General features: G+C 56.3%; 2 protein-coding genes across 2 annotated transcripts in view; one reads left to right on the plus strand and one right to left on the minus strand.

The window, feature by feature from the left end:
- The window catches only part of RPA1 (replication protein A1), a gene marked incomplete at both ends in the record, with an annotated part of 64,251 nt that extends 57,411 nt beyond the window's left edge, over positions 1-6,840 (plus strand). The window contains one exon of the mRNA XM_084237858.1: positions 6,775-6,840. Within this exon, the coding sequence (XP_084093984.1) occupies positions 6,775-6,840 (66 nt within the window). The remainder of the gene's footprint in view (positions 1-6,774) is intronic.
- A 1,098-nt stretch (positions 6,841-7,938) lies between these two features.
- Positions 7,939-9,434, minus strand: RTN4RL1 (reticulon 4 receptor like 1; the record flags this gene model as incomplete). Its single annotated transcript, XM_084237859.1, has 2 exons — positions 7,939-9,263; positions 9,362-9,434. The coding sequence occupies 2 exons, from the start codon at positions 9,432-9,434 to the stop codon at positions 7,939-7,941; spliced, it is 1,398 nt and encodes a 465-aa protein (XP_084093985.1).
- Between the last annotated feature and the right edge of the window lie 4,391 nt (positions 9,435-13,825).

A 13,825-nucleotide genomic window follows, 5' to 3' on the forward strand; every position in this document is an offset into this window, starting at 1 on the left:
CGAGGAGGAGTGAGGCAGCAGAAGTGACTGCAGGGAGCACTCCCCCTGCATGAGCGCCTAGGAGGCCAAGGGAGAGATGTCTGCCTGTCTGGTGGTGGGGAGGAGATAGGGAAGGACAGACAGCAGCAGGACAGGTCTGGGGTTGGGGCCTGGCTTGGAGATGCAGGTTCCTCAGCAGCTGTGTGTGCACAGCAGCTTCCCAAGACACCCAGTCTCCTGCCCTCACTGCTCTGAGGGCATCCAGCTGAGAGCAAAGTGGGCCCTGGAGGGCGAGGGTGAGCTCTTTCCTGATGAAGTCTGCAGCTCTTAGAGGGAGAGGCAGCCTGGAGGTGCCTCCAGGAAAGGGCACCCGGTGTGAAATTCAGAAGAGCCTGTACCTTAGATTTGCAAAGTGCCAGACGCTCAGTGGCACTTTAAATGACACAGATAAAAGAGTGAGAGACTCTCAGGTGGCAGGGGAGAAGAGGGGTCAGGGACCTCAGGGCCTCTGAGGCTCCTATGCGGGGATAAAGAATAAAAACACCTTGGAGACCCTGTGACCCGGACCGTGGGGGGTGAATGTCAATGTGGCCCGTGGCTGGCCTGGCTGGCCCAGAGCTCAGAGCTGAGATGCACACCAAGACCTGCAGGGGGTGGGGCCTCCGTGATGCTGAGAGCTGACAGGCCCCTCCAGGGTCAAGGTTCAGTGAGAAACAACGTGACCCTGAGTCGGGCCCTCATCACTGACCCGCTAGTATTCCCAAAGGATTTTCACCAGCATGTGGGGAGGGCAGGACTTACCCGCAACTTATAGACCGCTCTACCTGCCCAGCCCCCTTTATTTGCCATCAAATACAGGAGGATTCAATTTGTGCAGTGCTCTTAGCTGGAAGGTGAGCAAACCTGTGGACAGCATGGTGTGAATGCTCCACACTCAGGAGGGACAGGGACAGGACACGATGTCTGAGTGGTGTGAGTACATGTGCAACGAGGCTCTCCCTGTCGTGTCTGCTGTCTGTGCACACCTTGCGCTGTCCTGGCCCTGGCCGCAGGACAGCCTGAAGGCTGCGATCTCTCCACCAGACAGTGTGTGCCCTGTGGGTCTCCCTTAGACACCACCCTCCCTGACCCTGTCCCTCACCTCATTTGGTGATGATCCCTTGAATATCTCTCTGGTGAAGTGGGTGTCTCCCCCTACCCCGCACCCCCCCAAAGCTGCCACATCTCAGTCTCTTGGAGGACATCACTATCTTTCTGGCGACTGTCCCTGAGTCTAGGGTGGGGATAGTGATGACATGGAGCCACTGAACTCCAAGCCTTCTGCCTGTTGGGGTCCTGATGTGTGCGTCTTCTTTCTTCCAGTCTGTCTCCTGGGAAATGTACTTACAGAGATTGAAGCATTTAATACACCTTTCACTTCCTCTCTTTTCTGAGAAGCAGCAGAGATGCTATGGCTGGCAGGGCCCCGAGCTGCCTGGGTGCAGGAGCAAGAGGGGGTGGTGTGGAGCCCCAGTGGATGGGGAAGCACTGTGACCTGAGCACATTTTGCAGCAGAATGTCAAATCCTGCCTTTAGTTCAGGCATGCCATTAATGTGCACGCTGCCACACAGAAACCGGTGACACAAAAGGCACAGCTTTCCCCACCCTCCCAGTGCTTAGAAACTAACGGCTCTAATGAGAAATGAGAGCTGAAAGGAGAGAGGAGGCAGGCCACAGCAGTGTGGGCTGGGCTGGATCTCGGAGCAGGCTGACCCACTTCTTTTGGAGGTAAGGGGCCTCGTGGACCAGCCCACTGAAATGCCACTCAGATTAGCCACTGCTGCCTACACCAGAGCATCCTTTGTCCTCAGCCCTCGCTCATTGCTCCTGCACGGAGTCCTGTCAATAAACCACCATAAAGGACCTCCCTGGTGGCCTAGGGGTTAAGTCTCAGTGCTATCACCACGATAGCCTGAGTTCGATCCCCGGCCAGGGAGGTGACCCACATGGCACAGCAGACCTCTCCTGTCTCACCCGCTGCTCCCCCTACAGCGTGTATTTCAGTAAATCTGATGAATCGCTAAAAAAAAAAAGATTTTATTTATTTATGCATATAAGAACTGGGGTGGGAGGCCTCCCTGGTGGCGCAGGCAGTTGAGCACAGCGCTGTGAGGCTGTCCGCAGCCTCTACATAGCAGGTTTGAGCCCGGCCGGCCGGCGAGAATCCCACATGGCATGGCAGACCTCTCCTGCCTTACCCGCTGCTCCCCTCAGCAGTGTATTTCTTCAGTCTGCCTGTTCTGTTCCCCGCTCTGTCTCTGGTGAATCCTCTCACCCTCCCGCACATCTGACCTGTACCCTGGTTCTTGCATAAAAATAAAAAAAATAAATCTTAAAAAAAAAAAGAACTGGAGTGTAAGCCAGAGGTGCGGGGGGGGGCGGGGGGGGCGGCAGGGTGTGTGTGAGAGGATTCACCAGAGACAGAGTGGGGAGCAGAACAGGCAGATGTACTGAAATACACTGCTGAGGGGAGCAGCGGGTGAGACAGAAGAGGTCTGATGCACCATATATGGGTCAGGATCCTGGCCAAAGATCGAATTCAGTGGCTGGTGATAGCTTGATAGCTTGACAGTGCTGAGATTTTAACCCCTGGGCCCTCAGGGCGGTCCCAAAAATAAATAAAATCTTAAAAAACAAACACCATAAGGCACCTCTCCTCCATCTCCTCTGGGGCATGCTTCTCCTTTGGCCCAGTGGACTTTTATGGGCCACAAACTGCCCTGATTCCTGTGGCCTCTTAGAAGAAACAGACAGGCACCCCTGAGTGAGGGAGCACCGGGGGATGTCATTAAGCTGAGTTTCCTTTTTCCCTGGTTTTCTGATTGTGCTACGAGTTATTTAGCCAACAATAGATGTTTATGGTTTTGGTTTTTTTCAGATCTTGTATTTATTAACAGACTGCAAAGGAAGGAGGCTGGGAGATTTATACTGAAAGCGCAGTGAGTTAAAAGGGACAATTAGAGGAGCAGAAAGAGATATGGAGCATAGAGTTGTAAAGGATATTTTAATGCACAGTCAAAGGTTCTTGAAATATTTCCCAAGTAGACAGAAGGTACAAGAAAATTGGCCTATTACAAGCTGATAGTGGAAGATGGTGACAGAGAATGGAGTAATGGCTAAACTCCTGCTTGGAGGAAGGTGAGGCCGAGGAGCCAGCCTGGGACATGAGCCAGACAGCGACCGCGGCTGGTCAGGAGGCTTCACAATAGACGTTAGCTGGCCCCCATGAGAATGTACACAGTCCTCAGGTGACTCAAAGAGCACGCCAGAGAGAGGCTGGTGTCCCCTGGGTTGAGGTTCGGAGGGGCTCTGAGGAGCTGGATCCCAAAAGCAGGAACAGCTGGGCCTGGGGGTGAGGGTAAGAATAGGAGGGAGGGTTTGCCTCGAGTACCTGAGGTCCTGAGGCTCCAGCCAGCTCCAGGGAGCCCTCCCAGCAAACTCATTCTCTGTGACCCGGGGCCTTGCAGATTTTCCTCCAAAAAGCCTTCCTAGCCCCCCAGGCCCACCTGGAATCTGCCAACAGCTTCTAGAACCCCATTTGCCATGTGCCGGGTGATTAGTTAGGTGATGAGTAAACATTTGCTAAATGGGATTCTTGGCTCCCTGGTAAAGAAAGGCCCTAGCAGAAGAGAAGGGGGGTGAGGGGATGCAGTTGGGGGAGGTTCTGGGGATTGAGGATGGTCAGCCAGAGTTGCACATGTAGAGCTGGCTGAGGAGGTTCTGGGCAGCCATACGGAGAGCCAGGAAAGGGGCTGAGAGCAGAGCCCATGTAGATGAGAAGGGAAGGCGCGTGGGAGACAAAACTGTTGTGGGACCCTCTCCGAGCTTGGAAGCAGCAGGTGTCTGGGAATGGGACTCTGGCCCAGGCACATTTCCAGGGAACGCTGCAACTTGCTGGCACGAGAGAGGATCTGGCTGAGCAGAAGAGGCAAGTTGCAACGATGAAACCCACAATTAAGGAACATTGGCAAGCGTGCCATGGTGGGGACCATGTGCTTGGAGAGAGGTTGGGGTAGAGAAGGGGGTGTCACATCGTCACTTCCAAAGTAGAGTCCAAGCCCCTGATGACTGTACTTCCCCTTGCCAGACTCTCCTCCCTCACCTCCCCAGTGTCCCCTGTCTTCAATTCACAGATCTTGCAGATGCCCCAAACATGGTGCTACTGCATACCTTCAGCCCGCTGCATGGAATGTCCCCCATACTCTTCTCCAGCCACCTCCTTATCTTCTGAGAGCCATTGAAGTATCACCTCCTCCTGGAACCCCTCCCTGACTTCTATATGCCAACCGATTCTCATTCTGGGTGGTAGGAAAGCTAGTAGGGACTGGTTTCACCAATCTCATACTTATTTCCATATCTAGTCTCTGATCTCCTTGAGGGAGAGCTATAACTTTTCATTTATGTCCCTGGAGTCTGGACCAATGACTGACAGATGCAGGCCCTTGATCAGCACTTGTTGGATGAAGGGTAGGGGCCTTCAGGTATGGAGAGATTCTGAGACTACCGGTGGCCACTCAGGCCCTGCTGAGGCTACCCCCAGAGTGGTGGGCTATGGCAGCAGGGGAGAGAGGGAAAAGAGATGAGGCTTCCTCCCTGGTCCTAGGGAAAGTGCTGAGCAAAGATGGCAGAGGGCTGGCCCCATCAGGAACAGAGGGGGGGAGCTTCAGCCCCTGGAGGAGGGCAGAATTCCCTGGGGCTGAGACCCACAATTCCTGCCTCCTGTCCCAGGAGGGACGCTGGGTCTAATGAATAGAGAGCCTTTGCTCACCCCTGATTTGTCAACCTGCTCTGAAGTTTTGGACAACGTTGCCGTTATAACTATGAAATTGCATGGCCCGCAAGCGGCTGAGTGATAAGTGATGTCATACACAATGCAGCTGCTTTTACTCCCTCTGCCTCTTAGAGGAGAAAACTACTTTAAAAATATACCTGGTGGGGGCCTCCCTGGTGGCGCAAGGGGTTAAGTGTCAGCCCTATGAAGTGATCTGCAGTTGACCCACATGGCGCAGCAGACCTCTCCTGTCTCGCCCGCTGCTCCCCTCAAAAGTGTATTTCAGTCAATCTGCCTGTTCTGCTCCCCACTCTGTCTCTGGTGAGTCCTCTCACCCCTCCGCACCTCTGGCCTACACCCCAGCTCTTGTATACATAAATAAATAAATCTTAAAAAAAAAAAAAAGAAATATACTTATGAAAAAAATACACCTGGCGTCCTGGGCACCTTTGCCTCACCTCTAAGAACAGTCATCAGCCAGAGACTGTTGCACATGACAGGAGGGGACCATTTATAAAACATTAGCATTTCTCATACTGACATTTCACTTCCATATTACAGGACTTACTAAGTCTTTTTAAAAAAATTTAATAAAGTGCCTGGACTCTTGATTTTCCCACTGAGGCCTCTGCTGTCTAAAGTTGGAAATGAAATCAACAACATAGCAACATCCTCGGGTTCTAAGGGACAGCTGCGAGCTGGCACTGGCCCGGGTGAGACGGGCCGACCATTGGGAGCAACTGCAGGCCAAAGACGATTTGTTCTGCCGTCACCAGACTCCCTTTAGTGCATTTCAAGTCTTGCACAGAGGACTTGCCTAGCCAGGCCTGAAAGCACTGCCCTCCTCCCTCCATCTGGGAACTCTTGCCTTTCTCGGAAACTAGGGAAGCAGCTACAGCCTCCAGGCCCTGTCCTTTGCTATCTGGGCTGGCCCCTTGGCCTCCTGGGCCCCAGGAATCAGCAGTTTCCTTCCAGCCACCCCACAGACCCTACGAATCAATAGCTCAGCGGCTGCTGCTGAGGCTCCTGGGAACAGGATCCAGACCATCCTGCTCTAGGGAAAGGCACAGAGATGGTACCGTCCCAGAGCAGCCGGAGTGTGGGAAGTGAGTCATGGTGTATGCGGGTGAGGGAAGAACCACAGAACAGAGACGTGTGTGTGCACACGTGCTCATGTGCAAATGCGTGCATAGGAGTGTGCACATGCACGCGAGTCCCAATGAGTCAGCATGCCACTGCCCCATACAGCTCCTCCCACCTACAAATATGCTGTGTCCTCAGAGCTGTGCCAGCCGGGCTCACCTGCCCTGAACAGGCCTAGTGTCTGCTACCCCTTCAGGAACACGGGGTTAGGAAATGAGAAACAGGATTCTCGTCCAAGGGAATTTTTTATTATTATTTTTCTCTCTTAATTGAAATCAGCATTTCTTGCTCCTCACACACATCTCTCTGGTGGGGAATTCAGGTTTGTGCAGCACACAAAGGTGATTGTGCCCGCCTGGGCCCCAGCCAGCAGCACAGCCGAACTTGACCGGTTTCCCTGTTCCCCATCTGGGTTTACCTGTTCCATTCCCTGCACCCCCCCAACTTGTGACCCCTGAGTCTGCCCCCCGACCTCTGCCATCCCCAGGCATCTTCAGAAGGGCCAGGAGGGCCAGGGCCTCCATAATGCAGAAGTGCCTGAGATGGTTCTTTAAATGCCCTCATTCTTCCCCTTCTGCTGAGGCCCCCGGACGCATTCCCTCCCGCTGCCCTGCGCAGGGCCTTTGCCTGGATGCCCATCAAAGAGCCTCAAGGAAAAATTCAGCAGCTGAGCTGTGCTGGAGGCCTGGGTTCATGCCCAGAGTCTCCCTGGCCTGTCCAGATCGTCGCTGGCAAAACGCTAGACTGATGACATCGCCTAGCCTGTTGGACTAACACTGTGGGAGCCGCCTTGCCTGTCGCCTGAGAACCCCAGAGCCCCTTCCTTCCTGTCGCCACCCAGCCCGTCTCCAGGCCTGGCTCCCTGACGTCCAACAAGCTGCTTGTTGACCCTGACACCAACGGCTAGCACAGTGGGAGAGATCGAGCGCTCCAGGCACGCGGGCTCGTGTTGGGCGCAAAAACAAGGTGATGCTCTCCGTGCCTAAGAATATTGGTCCCCTGAAGTGGTTCTTGCTGCCTCCCCTTCTCCCTGACTCACCCCACCGACACTCCGCCTCAGGCCCCTGGCCAGCCCAGGTTACATGAGGACTATCCTTGCCAGATTTGGATTCTAGACAAAAATCCTAGAGTTCTTTTTTTGCTAGAAATCACCAATACAATCCTTAGTTCAGCCGATATAGTTTTCCGTATAGTTTATAAACATGAGAAGACATACAGTTTGGTATGGAGTGGGGGTGGGGGCTGTGCACGTGTGTGTGTGTGTGTGTGTGTATATATATATATGTAGAGAGTGTGTATATATATATATAAGTGGACATTATTATAAAACTGCACCTTCTGTGAGAACTTCATTCCACAGTGAAGTTCTAAATTTCAGCCTCTGATGATCTTTCCTTTGGTAGTTGGTTCTTGGAGCCCAGCAGTTGGGCCTGGGGCTGCCAGGGCTGCCTGAGACATCAGGAATGAGAGGCGTTACCCCTGAGGGAGGGACGGAAGGTGGCACACGGTTGGATCCAGGGCAGGTTGACTAAGTGACGTCAGGCAAGAGCCAGAATGCCACCTGCTCGCGTGCCCCCAGACGGCTGGCCAGCCCAGCCTCCCGGGTAAGCTTCGTCTGTCCCCCTCTGAGTCCTGCTTCCTCCAGGAATGGCGGGGGCCCTTGAGGCCTCTCCAAATGACCAGGATTCCACAGAGCCCAGCTCCCGTGGGGCTCCTCCCCGTCGTTGCTAATGAAGGATTCGCTTTCACCGCCTTGCTGGAGAGAAGCCGTCCGTGGGTGCTCGGCAGGGCTGGCTGGGATGGCTGGGTGAGATGCGCCGACCCCATCTCACTCGGGGCTGTACACTTTGGGTTTATAATCCATCGGGCAGGGCCCAGACAGCAACCAAAGCCTCTACCAGCCTTTGCCTGAAACCCAGCAGATCCTCCACTTGTAAAAAACAAGAAAAGAAACTCTGTTCCTCGGTGGACATGTGGCAGTGCTGGGTGTTGGTGCCCTGGGTCCTCAGCGGAGAGTGACCGCAAGCCCCAGTATCCAGACCAGGAGTGAGGCCCCCAGGGAACTGCCCGCAGAGGCCTGCTGCACCCCGCTGGGGGCACGGATGGGGGTCCTGCGGGCACACTTGCCCTTCCTCTTGGGCCGTGCTGTGGGCATGATGTCAAAGCTGAACTTTTGCTGGTAGTCGGGAGCGTAGTCCTGCAGCTCATGGGCCTGCTTCCCGGAGCCTGCCTTTGAGACCTGGTTGCGATTCCTGTGGCTGGTGCAGTTCTTGCCTGGCTTCCTGTGGCCTGGCCGGGAGCCAGGCAGATGGCCGTGTGGGTGGCCCTTGTCCCTGGTAGGGCCGTGGGCTGGGTGGTGCTCCTTGCGGGCGGCCCTGTCGGTGGTGGTGAGCGTGTGCGACTTGATCTGGTGCGGGGACACTGGCCCGGTGCAGTTCCGGAAGTCCTCGGCCCTCAGGAGCTTCAGGTCCTGGCCCTGCCTCAGCTCCGGGGATGCGCAGGGGACAGCAGAGCTGGAGCCACGGAACCGCCTCAGCCATTCCCACAGGGAGCGCGCCCGGCAGCCGCAGTCCCAGGCGTTCCCATTGAGACGGAGGAACTCCAGGGCCCCCAGGGGTGCCAGGCAGTCGCCCTGCAGCTCAGAGAGGCTGTTGTTGAAGAGGAAGAGGGTGGTGAGCCTGCGGAGGTCGTGGAAAGCCTTGTGGTGGACCCACTGCAGCTGGTTCTCATGCAGCAGGAGCCGGTCCAGGTTCACCAGGCCCCGGAAGGTGTCCTGGCCCAGGCTCCACAGCTTGTTGCCATGAAGGAACAGGTGGCTGAGGTTGACCAGGTCCACAAAGATGTCATCCTGGAGGTACTCGATGTGGTTGTCCTGCAGGTAGAGGTACTGCAGGTTGTGCAGGCCACCAAAGATGCCCGCTGGCAGGGCACTGAGTCCACACTTATAGAGGTAGAGGGCGTGGAGTTTCACCAGGCCCTGGAAGGTCTCAGGCGCCAGTGTCCTCAGCTGCCGGTTGTCGCCGAGGTCCAGCTCCTCCAGGTGCACGAAGCCCTCGAAGGTGTTGGGGTCGATGTAGGTGATATTATTGGAGTAGATCCACAGGGTGACCATTGCGGGGCTGAAGTGGCCCTGCTGCAGGAGGGTGATGCGGTTGTTCTGCAGAAAGATGCGTTCGCTGTCCTCTGGGATGCCCTCGGGGATGGCTGCAAAGTTGTGCGCCTGGCAGCTGACAGTCATGGGCGCCGGGTAGCACACACAGTCCCGTGGGCAGCCACGGCCCAGGGGCAGCTCCCCAGCCAGCAGTAGCAGCAGCAGCTCCACACAACACCCTGGTGGGGAGAGAGTACAGTCAGGTCAGGGGCTGCCAGGGAGGTGGGAGGCAGGGGCTGTGCGGTGCAGGGCGGGCAGGGCACCTTCTCCAGCTCACAGGGGCTCAACAGTCTGGGATGGTAGCCCCCTGAGAGCCTGGCTCCTGATGAGAAGGCAGGGGTCAGGCCCATGCCTGGGCCCCATCTGGGGCTAGATACTGCTGGCCCCTGGCTGGGGATTCCACCCCAGCCTGGGTTGTGAGGTGAGCAGGAGCTGAAGGCCCTGATCACCCCTATATTTCTTAGTCCCACCCTAAGACCCCTAACCCTGCCCCTCAGCTGCTGAGCCCCACTCTCTCAGGCTCTCTTAGCCATGGTGGACAGGGCTCACACCCATAGACACAGACACCTCTAGATTTTGTCCCAGCTCTGCCACTTACTCCCCATGATCAGCGTGAACAGATAGCGGGGCAGACTCCTGTTCTAACAAAGTAAATGCAATCGTCTATGGAGCCCCAAGGAGTCTCTTTATTTCAATCACCCCCCCAATAGTGAGTGAAGCATGCATACATGACCTCAAAGTTCATCTCAAAAGATATCTCATTTACGGTGCCTTCCTTGTGCTCAACGCCACACCCTCTTTCTAACCTGTGATGGGTGTCCCTTACAGAGCTGTGAGATGTATCGAGAGGAGACGTGTGAAGGCTCAGGGAGGCGCCAGGCTGGTGGGCTCTGAGGCCCAGGAAGCTGCCAGACTGAGGCTGTCCCCCATTCCAGTCCACCCTAGGGACTCCTCCCCTGGCCCCGGCTCACACCAGCTCCCAGGCTGTGTGGCTGCAAACCAGTCCTCGCCTCTGGACTGTCCAGAGTATTTCCTCTGTAGCGTTTCTCTAATTGGGCATTAATTAGGCATTCGTTAATGGATCCTTAAAATAATTTATTTTCGGATGTGTCCAGCCTGTGGTCTGATAATAGCCCCGTGTTCATTATTGGAGCAGTCTCATTATGGACGATCGTCATTACCTGCCTTTTTCCAGGGTTGCAGCTGCCCCAGGCAGCCCCGTGGGCGCGCCTGTGGTGGGGGGACAGGCTCCAGGACTGTGGCCCCCCACCCTGCAGGGTCAGGCAGCCCTCTCTTTTCTGACAGGGCTGGCCTTCTACCTCTTCCCTTCCAGTTTGTTCAGCCGGGCCTCTCTGGAAGAGTCAGGGGCCTGGGGCAGCTTGGTTGATTCTTTCTGCTGCTAGCTGTACCCAGAGCAAGGAGAATGAGAGAACCAGGCCTCCCCGCCACTCTTGGGACGCCCAACCACCGTCCCAGGCTCCTGGCCGAGTGGGCCTTCGTGCCACTGCCATCCCCTCGTTTCTGGCAGAAACGGCGTTGTAAATAAGTGACAGCTCCCAGCTGTTGGGAGTTATGGGCTCCCAGAGAGTGGCAGCTGCTTCCCGTCCCCCTGTAATCACCAGGCTTCGATCGAACGTTTCCAACACATAAAAATCATCGTACATAATTTGGTTTTTGCATAATTGGTTCAGTTGCGATTTCAGAGCAATTATGACCTCCGTGGTGGTGGCAGCAGTGGTGGCAGTGCAGCTGTGAGGACCCTGACAGGGTCGGGCTGCACTTTAAGCAGCCCCTGCGGTGCCTTTTATCACCCTGACCATAGAACAGCCCCTGGGCCAAGCCTGAGTTCTCAGTTTCCCCCTCTGTAGGAAATGACACCGCCCCAGGTGAAAATTGGGGCCTGACCTCTAGCTCCACTGACTACCTCAGGCTGGCCAGGGACCCTCCGCCCCACATGGGAGGCAAGCCTACACCCCAAACCCTAGTTGACTCTAGGGGAGTCTGCTCACTGCCTTAAGTCTCCAACCCCCAGGACCAGGAGGTGGGTCCAGCCCTCTCTGGCTGGCACTTCCCTCCCTGCTCTCTGCTGTCACTCCTCAGCCCCTGCTCAGACTGATGTCTGCTGGAAACCCTGCCCCAGGGAGGAGGCCCCAGCCTGGCCCTCTGAGGGAGCCCAGGGCGCCCCTCTTAGCTCATTGTGCTGAGGGGGCAAGGCCACACCACCAGCTGTGCTTGCAGGACACACTGTGGCACACCAGACACTCCGGGGGGGGGGGGGGGGGCTGCAAAGACAAAGGCATTTCTGTCCCTTAAGTCTGGCAGCTAAGAACGAGCTCGCTGTAGGGGGGCGGGGCAGCTGCACGGCTCAGCGCTAATACCACTCGACATTTGTGCAGCTTATGGAGTTTACAAAGTGCTTCTGCTCAAGCTCCTCTGATCCTCAGAACTACCCTTTGTGGTGAGGAGTGGGGGAGGGGGTTCTCCTGCCCCTGATTTGGGGGGAGCAGACCGCTGTTGTGGCTTTGTCTCCATAAGGCCCTGGAACGGGATTTTCTGGAATGATCCTCAGAGAAGCTTGGGGCCCCCTCAGGCAGAAAGCAGGTGCCCTCTGGGGGTGTTAGGGCAGAGGGGAACCCCGACCAAGTCCTGTACAGGTCAACTGCCCAAAAATCTAGGCTTGGGTTTAGCAGTGGGCATGCAAACATACTTTGGCGGGTGGGAGGGCCAGGGGTGGGGGGGGCCGAGGTGAAAGCAGGACCTCAGAAGAAGGACCCGAAGTTGAAACCCCCAGCTGAGTCTTGGAGCCTCCCATCCCTCACTACTGGTCAAAGGCCAGTGGACTCAGCCAGGGAAGCTGCGTTTGCCATTACTCCTTCCCCCTGCCCCCAGCACTGGGGCAGGTTCCAACTGAAACTTAAGTCTGAAAGCTGGTCCCACCTCCAAGGCCCTGAACCTGCCCTTCTAGCCAACAGCACACACCTCTGTCCCCTCCTCCAGCCAGGGGGTGCCCAGTCCTAGATCATCACCTGCCAGGTTTCTTTCTAGGGAGGTTGTCTCTGCTCCTCCTGTGCCCCCTCCAAGCAGCCCAGGGGAGCCCTGACCCACTGATTGCTGATTAATGCACTAACAATGAGGCCTGTGCCTTCGCTGTGGTTTTAAGATTGCAAATTAGCGGGGATCTAAGTCTCTGTGGAAGAACGGTATACCCCTCCCCTCAGCCTCCTGCGCCCCCTCCTAGGTGGGCAGCGCTTGCTCTGGCTGAGGGGGCTAAAGAGAGCAAGGCTGGCCCTCCCTGCTCCCACCCCAGACTTCCTCGGGCTCCCCTCCTCCCCTTCCTCCCCAGGGGCATGCACCTGTGTGACTGCTCCACACACCCAATCTCCTTCCACCCACATCTCTGTGTCTCCACAGGTTCATTCATTCCTCCTGCCATTCTACACTTGCTGCCAGAATCCTGGGGTGTCCAAGGTGCCGGGGCAGGGCGGGGCGTGGGGAAGGGCACTTAACAGGGGGTGTCACAATACTAGCAGTCTGGCCTTATGCCTGAATAGGCAACTAGTTCTGCCAGGCTGTGGGCATAGCTAGGTGGGTGTGTAGGGAAGCTCAGGGAAGGCCCCTCCTGCCCCTGTGCTCCCTCCTCCATGAAGCCCTCGGCTTCCCTGCCAGCATCCAGTATACACAATAAAGGAGAAACGGTATTATTTTCATATCCTCCATCCTGCCAATATCCAAACCTCTCCCCTGTTGGGCAGGGAGTTGTGGGGACAGGGCTCAGTGACCTGAGCATGGTCGAGCATTTACCCAGTCTACTCAGCAGCCCCTGGATGTGCTTATGAATAGTTTTATCAGAATTGGACCCTGTGGAATGGATGGCAAAGGCATGCCAGACAGTGGGCATAACATGTGCAAAGACACTGTGGCAGGAAAGCAGGAGGCATGCCCATCTTACCCCAGCCTCCCTCTTTCAGCCTCCAAGAGGCCAGAATTTCCAAGGAGGCTATAGCACCAGCTCATCTGGATGGGACACCCCATGCCAGAGAGGCAAGAGAGCTCCCCGCTGGAAATAGCATAGACGGGGCCCCCTGCTCCAGTACGGGGCCAGATGGCCAGCATGGCCACCCAGCCCTGGAAGGAAGTTAGCCCAGAAAGACCAGGCCCTACGCATGCACCAGATTCTTTACATGGAATCCTCTCTATAATCCCATGGGTGCTGTAGCATTTCAGAGGCGGAAACACAGCACACAGGGGGAGGCCCTGCCTGGTCAAGGCCTACAGGTGGTGAGCAGGCCAGTGGAGCAGGCTGGCAGCCCCTCCTTGTCCCAGGGTTTCAGGCCTCACTCCACCTGAGTCTGGCGCCTGCCGGCACCTAAGGCACTACTCCTCCCTACATCTCCCCATGGGCTGACATCCCCGTGAGCCCCAAGTAGCTCTGTGGGGCTCTCTGAGGTTTGGAGACTCACCAGCCTGGTGGTCAGTCTGTCTGACTCTGCAGCCTGCCTCTCCCCTGCACAGGCCGGAGTTCTCCCCCTCCCCCTGACCCAGCCTTGCCAGAAGCTCCTCTCCAAGCCAATCGATGCTAACCAAATGGCTCTGCTGGTCAGATAATGGCCTCAGGCCAGGCCGGTAGTACTCACAGGGCTACTGGCGCCTGAGGCCACTTGGCACCGTCCCTTTCTACTGCACCCAAACACAGGCCACTTCCTGGTGGGCATCCCCTCACCCCAGCCTCGTCCAGCCCTGA

Source organism: Talpa europaea (assembly GCF_964194135.1).
Source record: "Talpa europaea genome assembly, chromosome: 7".
NCBI classification, from domain to species: Eukaryota; Metazoa; Chordata; class Mammalia; order Eulipotyphla; family Talpidae; genus Talpa; species Talpa europaea.